This window comes from Globicephala melas, chromosome 7 (assembly GCF_963455315.2).
Source record: "Globicephala melas chromosome 7, mGloMel1.2, whole genome shotgun sequence".
In the NCBI taxonomy this organism is placed as follows: Eukaryota; Metazoa; Chordata; class Mammalia; order Artiodactyla; family Delphinidae; genus Globicephala; species Globicephala melas.
This window is the reverse complement of record NC_083320.1, coordinates 31,243,367-31,262,610: the sequence shown is the minus strand read 5'-3', so window position 1 is coordinate 31,262,610 and position 19,244 is coordinate 31,243,367. Positions and strand designations below refer to the sequence as shown.

Genomic DNA, 19,244 nt, shown 5'->3' with positions numbered 1-19,244 from the left:
CAGTCTCCCAGCTATTCCCTCGAGTGTGCTTTATGAGATCCGGTTTCAATCCCCCGGTGAGAAGCTCTGAGGTCCCGTTACAATTCCCTAGAGCTCCATGTGTGTGCGGGAGGGACAGAGTCAGGGAGAGACCGAGGGAGGGGACGAAGTCTCCGGGCTCCGGTTACCGCCCCGCACGGCCCCCGCCCCGAACCGCCGAGTGCACTGCGCGCCCCGGGGAGCGCCGCGGCCCCTTTAAGAGCCGGGCCCAGGCTGGCCCTGGGGCCGCGGGAGCCCAGAGTGAGGCGCGCCGCGGAGGAGTTGGGAGCCGGCGCAAAAGTTTCCTCCCAACTCCGGCCCCGCGAGCCGCCGCCGCCGCCCACTCCAGCCCGCGGCCTGAGGCCGGCCCCGCCGCCGCCGCCGCCGCCGCCGCCAGGGCCAGGGCCAGGGCCGGGCCGGGCCGGCAGTTTCGCTTTGGCGGGCGGGGAGCAGCCGCCTGGGCCGGGCCCGCGCCGGAGCAGGAGCGGTAGGAGCAGCCGGGCCCCTGGACCGCGGCGTCCCCGGCCCACCCGCTACCTGGGAGGTAGCCCTCCCCGCTGCCGCCTCCTCTCCGATTCCCGCCCGCTGGCGGCCGCCTGCCCAGGGCGAAGGGGCTCTGCTGCGAGCCCCTGGCCCTGAGGGGCGCCGGGGAGAGGCGCCCCGGGGTCTCTGTGCCCGCCCGCGCCCGGCGGCCCCCGAGAGTGGGGCCGCGCCGGCCGGCCCAGACACCTGTTCGGCCCGGCCCAGCCCGGTGTGGTCGCCGGGGGCCAGGATGAAAGTGACCGTGTGCTTCGGCAGGACCGGAATCGTGGTGCCCTGCAAGGAGGGCCAGCTGCACGTCCGGGAGCTCACGCAGCAGGCGCTGCAGCGGTACCTGAAGACCCGGGAGAAGGTGGGCGCGGCGCGGGGAGCGCGCGGGAGGGGCGGAGGAGGGGGCGCGGCTGCGAGCGGGCTCCCCGGGAGCGCTCCGCTGCCTCGGCACCTGCCAGGTGCCCAGAGGACAGGGTGGCGACGCTTGGGGGACGCAGAGCACCTGGGCGACCTGATTTTTCACGACCTGTGGCCGCAACTTCTGGATGTTGCTAATATAACTGACCTGGGCGTTTAAGGGCCTTGCTTGTCCAAGGGTGGCGTGGGTACCGCAGCATGAGAATCACTCGGGGGCTCGTTAGAAAGGCACCATCTGGTGACCCAGTCCAAGCCCACGGCTTCAGAGTCTGCTTTTCAACAAGCTCCCAGGTGATTGCACTGGCCACTGAAGTTTGACAAGCACTGCTTTAGAAGTTGTTTGAGCGAACAGATCTCAAGGGAACACTTGAAGGTGCTGCTAACCTCAGGTGTGATTTTTGACGTGCTAAGGCCCGCCCTACGTCTACTCTTTGGGTTAGAAAGTTGATTGGTTCAAGTATCAGATACTCGGAAGTTATAACTGATGGAGCCCTTGGAATTCAGCCACGTGAGCTGGCTTCCCTCAGTGACTAAGGCAGGAGCTCAGGTGGAAGGATGCTGTGTGCTTACACCAACCAGTCTGCACTTTGCTATTTTTACTTTAACACCACACAGTCTATCAACATTTACTAAGTGTGTGGGCTGTGTCAGGTCCCGGGTGACTATTGAAATGATGACAAAGAGTGTCCCCAGCTCTGTCCCTGAAGTCAGGAGCAAGTGAAAATTAAGTGGAACTCTGGAAGAGTGTTTTTAAGTGTGCAATGCACGCTTAAATGTTCAGAAGACCTAGCTGGTCTCTGGAACTCGTATTTTTGGGTAACATGCTGGGCCTCTGTTTCTTCCTTAATGGAAATTTTAAATGAAGGCATCCAAGAGCATCTTTTTATCTTTTTGAATCCTCAAATGGGATATCTTGTTTGCCCCAAATCCTCCTCAAACAGGACAAGTCATAAACTCTTGCTTTAGAGGTCAATGATTCTCTTAATATTTGTTCTCGTGCTGTGAGAACTGTCGAAATGGTGAGTTGGCCAGTTTCGAGAATGGAAAGATGTAATTTCTTTTAATGTCTTTTAGGTTATGCAAGGCATAAAAGTAATTGTGTTTCTTCTAAATATACAGTTGAGGCTTTTAAGAAAATCTCTTGCACCTCTGTGCCTCTACTAAGAATTATCTATATAGGAAAAAATTCCACCCTGGATAAATACATGTGTATGTTGCCTTGAACAGCCAAGAGTTGGAGAAGAGCATAGTGAATGATCTGTTAATATCTAAAATATAATCTCAGAAGCTGGACTCTTTACTAATGGAATTGAGGCAGAGAGAGAAAATAATCAAAGTGGCCTGTATGACTATATGAGTATTTACCCAATGGTTTTTCTTCCATTGTTACAGTAGTGTGCTGATTATATTGTGTAATTCAGTTGAAAACTGAGGTTTACACAAGTAACCAGTTGTTCTTGAAATCATATTTCCCTAAAGTAAGCTAGGGTTAAACCTAACAGCGTTATTCTAGGCAAATTATTAAAGTAGATCTCATTGAAGGATTGGTTTATTGAGATGATAAACTTATTTTTAATTATTATTAAAAATAATTTATCTCTAAAACTTTGTATATTTAGAAGTTTAATACTTGGAGCTGTCCAAGTAATAGAAGTAAGCTATAAGCTTATAAATAACACATGGGGAACTAACTGTATGATATTTAATGCATTGTAATTTCATCTTAAAAGGTGTTAAAAAGCTATTGATATTCTGGACTGAAAGTATAATTTATAATATCACATATCCCATAATATAATTGTATTGATCAATTTACTGTTATTACCAGACATTACATTTTTCTGTGTTTACATTTATATATTAGTGAATGTGACATTTAAAGGCCACCTGCAACTTAAAAATTCTCGCTCCCTTCTTCGGCTTTTAAAATCTCAATTTAATAACTGGCAAGTGATGTTTTTCCTTCCCAAAATATTCCTCTCTCATAGTTTCATTTTAAATAGCATTGTAATCATAATAAGGCTTAATTAATATTAAATGGTATTCCTAATGGAACTAAAATGTCAAGAAATACTCTGATAAATTCCATGCTTTTATCCATTGAATTTAGAAAATGATGGGAAAAGACCAGAAATGTCAAAATTCAATTTGGAAAACAGTTTGGCATAAATTCAATGTCTTTAAATAGGTGAAAGACTTAAAAGGCTTGTTTCCCTGGACAGCAAGGTTTTAAGCTCTTACTCAGTAGTAGTAACACAACAACAAACATGAACTGTGCTTACTTGGTGCAGGCACTGTTCTAGGTGCCTTACATATATTAAATGACTGACTCCATGAGCTAGGTACTAATATCCCCATTTTACAGGTGGGGGAAAAAGAAACACAGAAATATGACTAGTGCATGGTGGAATTGGGATTTGAACCCAGGAACTATGTCTCCAGGTCCTTACTCTCAGTCATTAATACACAGGCTAGTAGGTCATTATGCAGTGTAATTTATCTAATTTATTTCTTTAGAGTTTGTTTTAAAAAGACGATTCCACCTACAAACTGCTGCAGTAACCTATCAACCTAATGATAGCAGTTGTGTTTCTTGCAAAGGGATGGGACATCCACAAACTCCTCCTGATTTTATCTTTTACAGTATAGGTCTCTATGTTATAGGGAGAAGTCTAATTTCTGTGACAAGTATTGCAGGATTTGCATCAAGTATGTAGGATCTTCCTCAGTCTAATTACAAATGGAAAAATTGGGTAAGATCTCTGAGGTATACAGGTAGAGGGGTTAAGAGGTAAAGAAACAAGTTTAGCGGGAACATGAATGTAAATTAAGCCCGTTTCTTCTGGGGCCCTGAATAATTTAGATGGGAGAAAGGCAGATGTCAAGATTGAGGATAGAGTTGAGGTTTGTACACTTTGAACGGTAAGTGAAGCCCAAGGAAGCCATTCTGGATTTTGTGGGCAGCAGCAGAGAAGTAGCCACCTCCAACTGAGAAGAAACAAAGGAAACTGGTATTTGTGGAATGTGGGGAGCCAGCTGAATCAGCATCAGATAAGGCCAGAAGTAGGTAAGATGCTGAAGAGACGGAGGGAGCTTTGGGGAAGGCTTTAATTATGTTCTGAAATCTGGGACTTTGAGGTTCCTGTGGCCTCCCCCTCCCTGCCATTTGATGAACTCTACTGGTGAGGTGAATTGACCAAGGGGCAAGAATTATGGGGTTGCTTGTCTTTGGATCCTGGTAGTTTGTCATTGTCCAAGACTCTAAATCCAATGCAGTTAAGTAGTTAGTGGAGAGGAGATGGTCTTAAGTAGTCAAGGTGGGGACCATTGAGTAATTAATTAATCATCAGAATTACGTGTCACAGATGAATGGGTAATTGAGCCATATCCTGCAGGGTTCTCAACCCTGGCTGATCATTAGTTACCTCTAATTTTAACATTTAACATTTTAAATAATACAAATGCCTGAGTCCCTTTCTCTAAGATCCTCATTCAGTGGGTTTGGAGTGGAGCCTGGGCATAGGTATTCAAAAAAAAAGTCCAGATGATACAAGTGCCCAGCCAGGGTTGAGAGCCACTAATCTACTACCACTAATCTTTTGGTATCACTGAACTAATTTGATTTTTAAACTCATTTGATGGCAGGTACTATGTCTTAGACACCTACGGACCAACCTGTTATTAGCAACTGTCTTTCCACTCCTACCCTGAATGAATTCTCACAGCAGGTGCTCAAATAACTTATTAAATTGAACATTCATTTTATATGTAAGTAAATAAGGGAAAGATTTGTTTAGTAACAAAAGTGTAAATGAGTGTATAGTGTGTGTGTGTGAGTTCAGGAGTTGAATGAGATAATATGAAAGTTGAGTTCATGGGGTAGTGGGTATGATGGAATTTTTTAAGAAGATTTGCGGATCTGTATGTATGAGGATAGTTTTTTTTTTTAAGTAAAGAAACATCTGATTGACTTTCAAAATGAATCTCCTCTGTATTCAGATATTTGGAATAATTTGTTTGTTTTGCAAGTTGAGATCAGCTTCCTGGATCTGAATGAAGGTAAGAGCAATTATCTTTATTGATGAATTGTGAGATCAATCTAAGAATCTGTGCAGTAACGAGAATCTGGTATGATATTGTATGGGACTAACCTGGAGGAATAAATTAGAATTCTTGAATTCCTGAATTTTTCAGCTTTGGATGTCTCATTTCCAGATTTTAAGTTTCCTGTGCGCATAAGCTAGATGTATACCACATTGGATTCCCAGAATGCTTTTCAGTTTATTGGGCACTGACTGACTAGAGTGCTTTATATCCTATTCAGTCCTCTCCTCTCCCAATGTGTGGACTAGATACTCTTTCCAGCACGTGGATAGGACTGACTCACCATCAACAAGGCACATGTTTCTAACTTGGTTTTGGTTCTTTTACTTGACTTGCATTGAGCAGCCTCTGAGTTTGCAAACACAGGGCTCCTGGGGCCTGCTATGACCCACAGACATGTTTTTTAAGTTCTGCTCAGTGTTATATTTTGACTTAGTTGCCATGTTTAAATATTTTGAGATTTCATGGAAAAATCCAGAGTTCTGTCTTCTTTTAGGGAAAAAACAACCAGAAGCTCTGAGAATACTGGGCTTTACTTTCCCACATGGCAACCATCAGCTGGAGCTGAGGACACCTCTTTAGAAGGAATAATTATGCTCTAGTCTCCATTATTACCTTTCCCAATAGCTGAGTGTAAGTTATTCTCCAGCTAAAATGCTCTCAACAAGATTATTAAGATCTGACAGCTAAAACCCATGGTTACTTTTCAGTCCTTATTTTTGATGATATCTCATCTTTTGAAACTCTTTACCCATGAGCTTTCCAGGATTTTTTTTTTTTTCTTTTTTTTGCCGTATGCGGGCCTCCCACTGCTGTGGCCCCTCCCGTTGCGGAGCACAGGCTCCGGACGCACAGGCTCAGTGGCCATGGCTCACGGGCCCAGCCGCTCTGCGGCATGTAGGATCCTCCCGAACCGGGGCACAAACCCATGTCCCCTGCATTGGCAGGCAGACTCTCAACCACTGCGCCACCAGGGAAGCCCCTCCAGGATTTTTAAACATGTCTTTCTCTTCTGTGTCTTTGCAGGTGCTCTCAATACTGTTTCCTTGTGTGCTGGCGCCTCAGGGTTCTGGCCTTTCTTTCAGTCGGATCTCATCCATTCCATGGCTTCAGCTACCCTCAGGCACACACCTCTAGCCTTGTACTTGCTATAGAACTCAATATCCACCAGCTTGTGGACTTCACCTCCTTGATGTCCCACGTACAGTTCGAGCCCGGCCTGTTCTCCGTACATCTGCTTCTCCCCATTCTCGTGTAGCCTGTTCCTCCATTTCTGGTGCCACCATTCACCTGGTTATCTAATCCAGAAACCTGGAAATCCTTCATTCCTTGATGACCTCTCATCCTCCATATTCTACCACTTGTCTAGTTGGTCAGAAAGTTCCTTTGATGCTTCCACATGCTATCTCTTTGATCTGCTTCCTCTTTTCTGCACCAAACCTTGCGTTTCTCATTCCTACCATGGGGAACTGCAGCAGACCAGTACCTGGCCTTTCTGCCTTTCCTAGCTCCCAACTCTTCCGAACTGTTCTCCATTGAGGACTTTACAGCTGCAAATCTGATCATGTCTGGAGTATTGCTGGGAATATTTGAATGGCTCTACATTGCTTTTAGGTGAAAACCCACTTTGCTTACCGGTCCAGTATCTTCTCTATTCCTTTGTACCCTTTAAATTCATACATGCAACATAGTATTCTGTCACATTTTCCCCCACCCCAGGTAAATCCTGCTCATCTTTTGGGATGAGTCTCCAGTTGCCTCTTCTCTAGGAATTCCCTCCCTCCCTTTCCTTGTCACCATCACTTGGGGGGCCACATTCTTGTTTTCCTAGAGCTCCCTATGCTGTGCTTTCATTTTGAAAACTACATCTTACATTATACTGTCTATTGGTCAGGGTCTAGCAACTTAATAGACAGCCCCCGAAGGACAGTGGTTTATCCCAGCAAAGGGTTCTCTTTCTGGGTGGGAGGTGCGGGCTCTGACCCATACAACCAGCTGCCCACTGTTCCTTTTGGCTTTGGCATTTTCTGCAGATCCCCTGCACTGTGCTAACTGATGAACAAAGAGAGTGTGGAGGATGCCACAGGAGGCGTGGGGTCTGGCCTGGAAGTGGCAGACATCACTTTTGTGTCAGCACTCTACTGGTGAGACTGGCCATGTGCACCGTCTAGATGCAGTGGCCTGGGAAAGTAGTCCGCTTGGACATAGGAGAGCGACTAGCTGGGCTCTGCCACATAATGCAATCATCTTGCCTCCCTTACTCTACTGTGGACTATTCAAGAACAAAGAATGGGTCTTATTTATTTTCCTATCCCCATTTTTAGCACAGTACTTGATATATAGTATGTATACCAGAGATGCTCATGAAATTATATCAAATTTCACATCGTTTTCTTTCATAAAAATGAAAATGACCTTGTATTCAACACAATGTTTTGTAAGTTTGAAATCTTTAAATGTGGTGTCGTTTTAAAAAGAAAGTCTAAATGCGACTTTTCTCTTGATTACCTTCCAGTACCTCATCACATCCACATGTGCTGTAGGCAGTAGCTTAGTGGTCCGTTATATCTGCCACACTGATTGTCTTTAATAGCAGCTTCAAATTCTGACACTTTGTAGAGTTTTGAGACTGAGTGCTTGGCAGTTCTGGATTGTCAGTGAAGGGACATCATATGTTTTTGTTTCATGAAGATTTGTGCCATGCTGTCCCATATATTTGAACAATGTTTGATTTTCAGCATTTTATTCATTAATTTCATGTGGATTTTAAAAATGATTGTGGACTATCTCAATTTGGGTGGATCCGTTATTTTTTAATTTTTATTCTTTATATTTTTTTTTGCGGTACGCGGGCATCTCACTGTTGTGTCCTCTCCCGTTGCGGAGCACAGGCTCCGGACTTGCAGGCTCAGCGGCCATGGCTCACGGGCCCAGCCGCTCTGTGGCATGTGGGATCTTCCCGGACCAGGGCACGAACCCGTGTCCCCTGCCTCGGCAGGCGGACTCTCAACCACTGCGCCACCAGGGAAGCCCGGATCCGTTATTTTTGAAAGGCACTGTATCTGCATCTTGGGGCTGCCGAATGAGGTCTGCCTCCCATCTCGGGGCCCCACTGTTCTTTTGCTTGACGGACTCTCGCTCTTTGGGTTGCAATGAGATGGAATTGTGGGATACCAAGAGGACAGGATGTTTAAAAAGGTTTCACTCTAAAGTGAGTCTCTATCAGATGCAGTGCCAAGTATCATCCAGGTAAATATGCCCCGTCCTGCGCCTGTCCTCTGCCTCGGGTGAGGCTCTTAAACTCATCAGGTGATCCTGGGCCCTGGAGGAGGAGCTGGTGGGGCATCACTTGGTGATGGAGGCAGATAACAGAAGAGATGTCTGCAACTCTTTGGCTAGACCACTCTCAGCAAGACCAGAGAACCACACTGGCAGGGGAAGTGATCAGACCCATTCTGTTGCTTCATGTGAGGCAGAAGTTAAGGGTATGTGGGGAGCTCTGATAATAGACTTCTGAAACCTTTTTGGGGAGATCTAGAGCAAGTCTCGCTACTGTTCTTTATTTGTAGACACGAACCCTAGAAAGAGTAACCTCTAAGCAAAGATGGGCTTCTGACAAGGGATGTCTAGACATAATTTGTACTCCTCCCTGTTTATAGATAGGTGGCCTGTTTTGGGGAAGGGATGTGGAGAGAGTGGGGTACCTGACTTAAGAATGATGGGTAATGACTGCAACCTCTTACTTGAAAAAGTATGTCGCGTATTCAGCGAGGCCTTAGTCAGAGCCCCCAGTAGTGGATGCTTTGCTACGGTTGCTTTTAACAATCCAAATGTCACTTCAGAGAAGATTTTACGGAGTGACATTGGGTCAAGCATTGTGTTTTGTGCTGGAGATATAGCATAAAATAAGGCACAGTCCCTGCTCCATCAGTTTTACAGACTAAAAGGGCAGAGAAAAGAATGTAAATAAGCAACACAGTGTGGTAGAGCGGCCCTGGGGTGGTGGACAGAGGGAGTGGTTGACTTTGACTTTGGAGCGGGGAGAGATGGGGAAGTCATGCTGGTTTCACTGGGAATTATACCTGGGCAGGGAATGGACATCTGCAGGGCAGTAAGGGTGGGGAGGGTACTGGGGAGACAGCGGGGGAGAGAGAAGCAGTCTGCCTCTGACTGAAGGTGTACCAGGTTTCCGGGGGTGTGGGAAGAGAATGGCATTATGGAAAGTTTCCTCAGGCTGACTGTGGGAGGGAAGGGGAGGAAGGAGGCTGTAACGGGGAGGCCGGGTCCAGGCCAGGAGGCCTTCACTATGACTGCCTTAAGAGCATGAGGACCCAGTGAGGCGCTCCGGGTGGGGTGGTGATAGTGTTTGGTTTTCTCTTCTCTGTCGATTATCCTGGAGGATGGAGACAAAGGGAGCTGGGACTGGAGGTGGAGAACTGGTCCACGCCCTGGCTGTGGAAGTGGAGGCTAGACATATTGAAGCAGAAGAGGAAATGGGCTTGGAAACTTCAGGGGCCAAGAAATGAGACTTAGGAGCCGACCCTCTGTGGCAAGGGAAGTATGGGTGGAAATGAGGGAGAGGGAGCCGCCTGAGGCTTCCCTGTTCACCATTAATGGACAGTTCAGTGACTCCACCTGCATTCCAGGCATTGCGGCCTGGGGATCCGGAGACCAGTGGGACACGGTCTGTGCCCTCCAGGAGCCCCGTAGGTGGGGGTAGGAGAGGTGGGAGGCTGAGCGTGGACGGGAGTGTTTGAGGGCCCAGCTGAGATCATAAATCATGAGTTCATAAAAGCGCCAGTCTTTTGCATCAGCGCTTTGACATTGGATTAGAGCCTTGATTCAAGATTGGGATTGAGGGCAGATGTGGAAAAAATGTGGCGTCCAGAAATAAAAGTGGTCAGACTGAGTTGATGACGGTGTGAACTGTATTGATGGCTTCCAGACTTTTGTGATGGAGTCACAGTGGCTGAAAGCCTTCTGTTTGCCGCTCCAGACCCACGCCTGTGACCTGGGAGGCTGAGCAGTGTAAACTCTCCTGCTATCTGGTGTCTCGTTGGGGTCAGCCATGGGAGAGGTCCCAGCGCGAGGCAGCTCCCTTCTTGCCAGGTCATTGTGGGTCAGCGGCTTCCTGTTACCAAAGGACACAGCTCCCATCAGGCAGCCCTCCCTGCATGCCTCTCTCCGCTGTATTGCATCCACTCCTTTCCGTGGCCCCTTGGGTACCAGGTGATGGCAAGGCCTCAGTACTTAGGAGTGCTATCCCTTAATGTTTTCCCTTAACCCTGGGCAAACCTTTATAAATAGTTTCTTTATTAAAGTTCTAAGTGCCTAATTTGAGCGAACCATCTGTTTCTTGCCAGGACACGGACTGATAAATACAGCAGTAATGGTTTTTCCTTTATGACCCAGTACCCACAACACATGTATTCAAATGAAATAAGTTTCAGGAGGATGCTTACCCTTATTATAAATGATGCCCTCTTATTTTTTATTCTATTGTTTTTTAAAAAATGTAGTTGGGAGATATTGAATTGATTTCACTGCCCACTAATGGGTTAGGGACCATAGTTAGAAAACCACTGGGTCTACCTGATGTTTAGGGAGTCCTGGATGGATCATCAAGTCAGATGACTCTAGAAATCTCCACAGGGTCCCATTGTTTTTCTGGGTTGAGATAAAGTGTGAGGCTGAAGATAAATTCCTAACATCAGGTATGTGTTAAAAGGGTTTAAATTACAGTCTGTGGGCTTTAATGCCAAGTATCTCATACAGATAAGATTTATAAGATCTTGACACTTGTGAATGGCCGGCACGTGAGCTCAGAGTCACCTTGGCCCAGAAGTTCAGGTGGCTTGATAAAATCTTGGAGAAGTTGAAAGAGTTTCACTTGCCCTCCCGTATTTCTTTCATCATGACATAGTCATAGTATTGGTAACTTTAAATATTAGGTTCTGGATTACTTCCTTTTGTAGCAGAGGGTTGAGGAAATGCAAGATGGATAAATAGTCCTTGTCTGTATTTATAGGCACATTTATAGAGATTCAGTGGGCTTGAGTTTTGACAGCAGTGTTTGATCAGAGACATTTTCCCAGAACCTTGAAAAAACAAAACTGCACTTCAGAAATCGCTAGTAAAAAAAACAAAACAAAACTTTTTTTTTGGTTGCTCCTACTAAATTTGCATTTCAGATCTTTCTGCCTTTTCTTTCACTTTTGTCTGTGGGTGAGCAGGGAGGGCTACGTGGGACTGTGACTATGGACAGTGAAGCCTTCTGTTGCTGTATTCGTTTCCTAGGACCACAGTGGCAAAGTACCACAAGCTGGGTGGCCAAACCGGGTGGCTTAAAACAACCAATTTTTTTTCACTGGGTGGCTTAAAACAACCAGTTTTTTTTCGCAGCTCTGGAGCCTAGAGGTTCAAAATCAATGTGTTGGCAGGCTCATGCCCCCTTGGAAGCCTCCAGAGACGAGCCTTCCTTGTCCCTTCCAGCTTCTTCTGGGCCCAGACATTCCTCAGCTTGTGGCAGCATAACTCCAGGCTCTGCCTTCATCTTTACATGGCCATCTTCCCTCTGGGTCTCTTCTCTTCTTATAAAAACACAAATCACATCAGATTAGGGCTCACCCTAATAACCTCACTTAAGATATTTACATCTGTAAGACCTTGTTTCTAAATAAGGTCACATTCACAAGGTACCAAGGGACTTCAACATAGCCTTGGGGGGCGGGGCTGAATTGTTATGTTCAGCTCATAACAATTGCTATTCAGTTTAATGCATTTTAATGCATTTTCACTGCTTTTACAATAAGACATTGAGAAAATTCTGTTGATTCCCTGTTGCCTTCCCCATAGTGTTGCTCTCTTTGTTCCTCAAGTTTTTGCTCCAAAATGGTCCACAGATAACTTGCTTCCTGTTTTATTGAGAAGTAAAGGTCTTTTGGTCTGATATCACTTGCTGCTACCTTCACTGCATTTCAGCATCAATGCCCTTGTTCTTAGCTGCCTCTTCAGGTACCTTATTGAGACTCATGTTTGTCTTAAATTCCGCCTCATCCCACGCCCTTTGTGTTCTGGTTTCCTCGAGCATTGGTGAAGCCCAGGGGCTTGTATGAATTGAATTCCTCTTCAGTGTATAATTAGAGAGTTTTTGAGCACCTATTCTGTGCCATACACAGTCCCTTTCCTTCAGGGCTTCACAATCCAGTTGGAGAGACGTGTATACTTACTGAAAAGAAAGCAACAGCCAGGGGCCAGATGAGTTCTCCACGCATTAAGGGAGAGAACTCACAGTTGCCTGGAATGGCCCAATGTGAAAAATGGATAAAATCTAGATAAATGAAAGAAGGGAGGGGGAGAGATAAAGGAAATAGGCACATGGAAGCAGAGTTAGAGGAAATAGATACATTGCAGCAGTTCTCAGACTTGCTGGTTTCAACGCCCTTATTGACTCTTCCCTTTTACAGGACCTGAAAGAGCTTTTCTATGCAGATTGTACCTATCTATATTTACCATATCAGAAATTAAATTAACTGAGAAATTAAAAAATATATTTAATTGATTTAGGATAACGATCCCATAACAAGATTACTTGTTGTCATGAAAATAACTGTATTTTTCAAAGGAAAAGAAAAGATTTATTGAGAAGAGTGGCACCGTGTAACGTTTTTGCCAGTCTCTTTGATGCTTGCTTATTAGATAGCTGGATTCTCAAGTGTGCCTGCTTGCTTTTTCACTCTGTTGCAATATGTTGTTTTGGTTGAAATATACGAAGAAAATCCTGCCTCGCATAGATAAGTAGCTGGAAGAAGGAGGAGCATTTTAAAAGCTTTTCCAGGTGCTTATAGATAAGCTTTCTGTATGCTACATGCAGATCCGACAGTGATGATTTGTTTCTATTTTTCTTCCTTTCTCATACATTTATCATATCACAGTTTCTATGGGTCAGGAACCTTGGTACCACTTAGCTGAGTCCTCTTCGAGTCTCACCAGCTACGATAGAGATGAAAGCTAGGCTGCATTCTCAGGAGGCTTGACTGGAAAGAATCGGATTCTGAGCTCACTCAGGTGGTTGGCAGTATTCATTCCTTGCAGCTGTAGGACTGAAAGCCCTAGCTTTTACTGGCTATGAGCTGGAGGCCACTCTCAGCTCCTAGAGGTCACCTTCCTTTCCTAGAGGTCACTTGCAGTTCCATATCATGTGGAACGTCCCATCCTGGCTGATTACTTCATCAAGCCAGCAAGGAGGATCTCTAAAGCATGATGGCTAGCAAGACGGAATCTTACATAACATAACATAATCATGGGGATGACACCTCAATAGGGTTTGGTTTCTTAAAGATTAGTTGTAATGTGGAATCTGAAATCATGCCAATAAACTTTTTGTACTCTGTTATAATTCATTCATTTGTGTTGTACTTTGAATAGATCTTCTATCCATGTGCGACGTTCTAACATCATACATTGGTCATTTGGAAAACACTGGTTCACTGAGTTATGCCAGTCTCCCAAATGTTAGCACCTTTAGTTATACAATTTCAAAACCACATACATTGACATTACCGTCAATTTCATAAGCAAAGTGTAAGTATTGGGAAACTATCAAGCTCACAATGGTTGTTACAGTTTTCTAAAATTTTAATTTTTCCTTTATTATTGGCAACAAATACAGTCATTTGTTTTCCACGAAGTGCTCAGGTTCACATAATTTATTCTTGATGTGAAAAATGCCAAAAGGTGAAGTATGATCATAGTTTGTCTGTCGGTCATTCTCTGAAATGAAAATGGTGCTCCATGAAAAAAAACAGTTAGTTCAACTCAACTCGATCAATCATGAGTACTTTTGCTGAGGTAACATTGCATGTCATTATGCAGGAGTGCTTTATGTGGACTTTCTAATCTTCACATCCAGTGTCAAAAAGATGTGAATCAAGGGTCAAAAATTAATAACAGTTTTATTGCTTCATCAAGGGCATTCTTAAGTTAAATTGACCGTTTTTTTTAAAATGCAAATGAGTGAGTGGCACTGAAGAATACAGGGATTTCTAGTACTGTTACTGCCTTGATTCAAGCTAAGGCACCTGCCATTTTACCCACCACTGCCTTTGCACCGGGAGTGCAAGCGTCAACATACTTGTTCCAAGGATAAACTGTGGGATTCCAAAAAGTTATTCAACATGTTGACTGTTTCAGTGCTAGTGTTTATTGTCAGGCATTCACATACCAAAAAATTCTTCAGTTAATATCAGCACCAAGTAGTCATCTCATACAAAAGAAACAGCAAGTTCAGTTACCCCTGTAGATCAATCCATGTGTAAGACAAAAGTACAATTCTACAGATGGGATATTAACTCCGTCTTCACATTTGTAGCCAGATGTTTCATTTGAGGAGTTCCAGTGTCATTGGAAACTGGCACTGTCATACCTTATTTTATTTTATTTTTTTTTAACTGACTTATCCAGTAGGCATTCAGCAATCTCAGTTGTATAAGGCTTTCTTAGTTAACTAATGCAGTACAATAGCTTACCCTGTAAAGTGCTTCAGTAGCTTTTTTCATTTCTAGTTTGAAAAGCTGTTAAAATGTTTGGTTTTTAAAATGTTCACTATGCCTGTATTTAAAAATATTCACTTCCTTTTTCTTTAAATTCTGGGTGCTTAATTTCAAAATGATACTACGACTATTTGAAAATGTTCTGTTGCATTAGACACAATAATGTAAATTACCAGTATCTTTGAGGTCGAAGAAATGATAACTTTCATGCTTTTGTCTATTCACAGTTTTGCACCTTTTTTTTTTTTTTGGTAGAGTTTTCCCTTCTATGAATCAGAGACCTCTGGTGTGTCAGTTTCATCTTTTTAAAAATATCCTTAAATTTAGATAGTACAGCTGTGGTGGGTTGAAGAAGGAGGTTTTCTAATCCCCCTTTTTTATATGTTGAATTTTTTATTGTTGTAAAATATACCTAACATAAAATTTATCTTTTTAACTGTTCTTAAATATACAGTTGTGTGGCAGTAAGTACATTCACATTGTTGTGCATCCGTCACCACCATCCACCTCCAGAACCTTTTCATCTTCCCAAACTGAAACTTCATACCTAGTAAACATTAACTCCCCATTTCTCCCTTTCCCCCAGTCCCTGGTAATCACCATTCTACCTTCTGTCTCTTCGAATTTTACTATTCTAGGTACCTCATGTAAGTGAAATCATACAACATTTGTCCTTTGAGGCTGGCTTATTTCATTTAGCATAGTGTCTTCAAGGTTCATGTATGTTGCAGCCTATATCAGAATGTCCTTCCTTTTTAGGTTTTAATAATAGTCAATTGTATGTATATACCATACACCACATTTTTTTTTTTTTGCTTCTTGATTTTTAAAAAAAATTTACTTAACTATAGGTGATGTACAATATTGTGTTAGTTTCAGGTGTAGAGCTTTAGATTCTTTTCCACTATAGGTATATACCACGTTTTATCCATTGTTTATCTATTCATCCATTGATGGACACTTGGGTTGCTTCTACCTTTTGGCTATTTTGAATATGCTCTATGAACATAGGTGTGCAAATATCTGAGTACTTGCTTTCAGTTCTTTTGAGTGTATATCCAGAAATGGAATTGCTGGATTATATGGTAGTTTTATGTTTAATTTCTTGAGGAACCACCATAATTTTTTCCATAGTGGCTGCATCATTTGCTATTCCTATGAGCAATGCACAAGCATTCCAATTTCTCCATATCCCTGCCAACATTTGTTATTTTCTGTGTGTGTTTAAAATATTATAGCCACCTTAATGGGTTTGAAGTATCTAATCTCCTCTTTTAAATCAGTGATCCCTCTTTAAATATAAAAATTATACTTTTTTAAAATTTTAGAGTGAAATATTAAATTCTAAGTTATAGTTTGATATATTTGAACATTTAGAAATATCCTTGAAAAGATTTAAAATATTACTGCAAATTTGTGAAAGGACAAATAAAATATGTAAATACCTTTCTGGCTTTGGCCTTGTGGAACTCCTGAGAAGGTCTTGATACCTCCAGGGGTGTGTAGTCCTCACCTGAGAACTGTTCACTGGAGTATAGTGTTGGGAAGCATCTTCACAGTGAGTTTAGTCACTGTTTCCTTAGGTGGGTAAAGGCTATTTCCCTTGGTCCACAAATCTATTTACTATATTTCCAAAAAAAAATTCCCCGTAGCCTATACCCAAGATTTTATTTTATTTTATTTTAAAGAAATAACTAATAAAAAAATACAAAAGAAATAAACAGATCAGTTGACATGGAATTAAGGTTGGGAAGGAAGACTGTTTTGTCATTGACTGGGAACGTATTTAGGGTCTGACAACAGAAGGTAGGAATAGATTATGGTCCTTTTCTCGTAACAGAGATATTTTAAGTCTGTTCTTAATCTTCTTTAATATTTTTAAAGATAACTTAAGGAGGATATCCTTATCAGTCTTGATATGTAGAGATTTCTCTGGAGCAGAATTTACAAAACTTACTTAAAACATTTTAGCTATGTTGTTAGAATACCCATTGGCATTTGGGGCATTCTACTGTTAGTATGCTTAGAATAGGAAAATAGCAAACAGCCTCCCTGGATTAGATGACTACAAGAAATGATTGAAATTTGATTAACAACAAAAAAAGACAACAAAAGTTAGGGACACTGTTTTGTATTTTATAACCCAAAGGAACATATCACTATTTCAAATAACATTCCAAAGATACCAGTATTTTTAAATGGGAGTATTTTTTTCATCAGCCATCCACTGTACATTGGGAGTGGTGATGCTGAACTGGAGCTTCACCTGAGGTTGGGCAGCCTCACCTTTTTTGCTTTCACTGCACAGTTTACATGTTTAGACTCTCTTAAAAGGACCTTATTTAAATATCACTAATTGGCTGCATGTGTACAGTTCATATCTTTTATTTTTTTAAAATACGAAAGGTGGTGATCATTCATCTTTACTTTATAGTAGGACATCTCTTTGCTACGATTTAGATGCTGTTTAAAAATCACCATGCCTTTCTGTAACTCTGCTTCATGGAGAGTAGATTTGTTATAAATGTGTAAATAATATTGTGGATAAATATTAACATATAGGTTGAAAGGACAAGATGTGTAATAGAGCAGTGATCATCAGATGATAGACACCCATGTGATTATTAATTGGAGAATGTGGAGTGTGGACCTTGGTACAAATTGAACATCCTGCAAATGGAGCGAACAGTTTTGGCTGGTGTGCCTGACATTCTTGGTTATGGTTATGTTGCTTAGGTGGATAGTTGCATAATAAGATATTTAGTACATGTCTTTGCAACTAAAAATGGAGAGAAATTTTAGTTTGTTCCCTTCAGCTTTCACATCATGAGGAATACAGTTTCGAATATTACTTTAGATTATTCCATGCAGTGATGATGAAAATGAATTGGGAAGGGGAGCCGGTGAGAACACTAAGAAAAGTCCATGTTTGGGCAAAAAGAGACAAGATGATAGTTAATGTGGGAGCGCTTCTGTGTACCTTGGGCCACTTGATGCTGCAACCTCGAAGATCAAGAGATTAAGCACCATTACAATAGTGTAAAAAACAAAACCTTTTCCCTGCATGTTTGCCATGATTTTCTGTCTTTGGCCGGCAGTACTGAGTTGAGATGTTAAAGTGAGTGGTAAAGTTTACAAGGGGGCTACACGGGGACTCAGAGTAGCGGTTCGGGTGATCGTAGGACTGGGGCTTGTCTGGTGCTCAGTGCTGAGGAAGTCAAAATATTGGGCCTCTTTTGAGAAGACAAAGTCGGGAAGGGGATGAGATCTTAGAGATGAAGACTATAGTATGTACAGTGAAGCAGTGAGCTCAGATCCCTGTGTGAGAGAGAACTTTTTGTACTCTGAGTGAGGCCAACCTTGTCCCCAAAGAGTGTCTGGTACACTTGATGAATTCATTACTTCCAAGAGGTGGTGTAGGTGGGAAGTAGAAACAATTTGGCTGTGTTTAGGAGGCAGGGCCAGGCCATACCTTACCATTAGGGTTGATGTTGGAAAGACAAGTACACTGCTTTGTGCCTCTTTTTATGATGAGCCTGGCAAAGAACAGTGGGTAGAATGAAGTCTGACAGCTTCTTTGTCATCCTCATCAGGATTATCTCCATCTGGCTGGAACAGGGGGTTCAGTTTCCGAGGACAGGTAGTTGAGAACATTGTGGCTTTAGAACCTTGAGAATGTTGAGAGTCTTGATTGCCTGGATAGGAGTTTTACTCAAAGGCAAGGGAAAGCAGTGATCATGACATGGTAAAGGCAGTCTTTTTAGGTGGATTGACCAGGGCCCAGTGTACGGGGTGGATTGGAGGGGAAACACTGAAGATCAAACAGTTAGCTGTTGTAACTGAGACACTTAAATCCTGTTGGTATGAGCTCTGATTTCTGTATGCTTTGTTTCTACTACTTCAGGCAATATTTTGGAGTAGAACATCTACTCACTTAGACTGGCTGGCCAAGAAAGTCAAACAGCTTCATTGTGGGCTTTTGGGAGCAGCACTGCATTTGGTGTCTGGGGCCTTGGGGTGTAGCCCAGCACTTCTGTTAATGCGAATTACCTCTGAAACCATGGGCAAGGCCTTTGAATCTCAAGACCTTGGACATAGAGTAGCTTACTTCTAAGGCTCTCCCTAGCTATTGTTTTTTTTTTTTTTTTTTTTTAGCGTCTCATTTATGACTTGCAAATATACATTTCTAAGTACTCACTTCTACAGGTTGCCAGGGAGTGGTCTTTTAGGGGCCTCTGTTGATGATGTATGATGAGTAAATGACTCATGTACAATTAACAGCGTATATTCCCATACAAACAATTTCAGAGCCCTAACTCTCTCTTAATAGTTATCACTTCCTTAAGTAGGGTTAAGCCCTTGAAATTTTGTTTGCATCTTTAATTTATTTGAAAAATGAATTTTTCTGAGAGATACATAACTCATCTCCTCCTTGAAAGCAAAATGCTTTGTTTTGTTCTGTTTGCTTGTTTGTTTTAATCCATCATGATGCCTTAAATAGCACTATGCATACAGAAAGCACTTAATAAACATATGAGTGAATGAGTAGCTAGAGCATAAATTTCCATTCAAATCAAATTATTATGAACTCTGAAATATTGAAACATGAACTAATAAAGGTTC

The 19,244-nt window shown here is 42.8% G+C and overlaps 1 protein-coding gene across 3 annotated transcripts in view; it reads left to right on the top strand.

Moving 5' to 3' along the window:
• Positions 1–708: 708 nt before the first annotated feature.
• The window catches only part of PARD3B (par-3 family cell polarity regulator beta), a 1,048,345-nt gene continuing 1,029,809 nt past the window's right edge, over positions 709–19,244 (top strand). For all 3 annotated transcript variants that reach the window (XR_009564558.2, XM_060301965.2, XM_030854060.3), the window contains exon 1: positions 709–910. Coding sequence is in view for 2 of the 3 variants with exons in the window: in XM_060301965.2 (XP_060157948.1) it covers positions 791–910 (120 nt within the window). In the remaining variant the exon portion in view is untranslated. The remainder of the gene's footprint in view (positions 911–19,244) is intronic.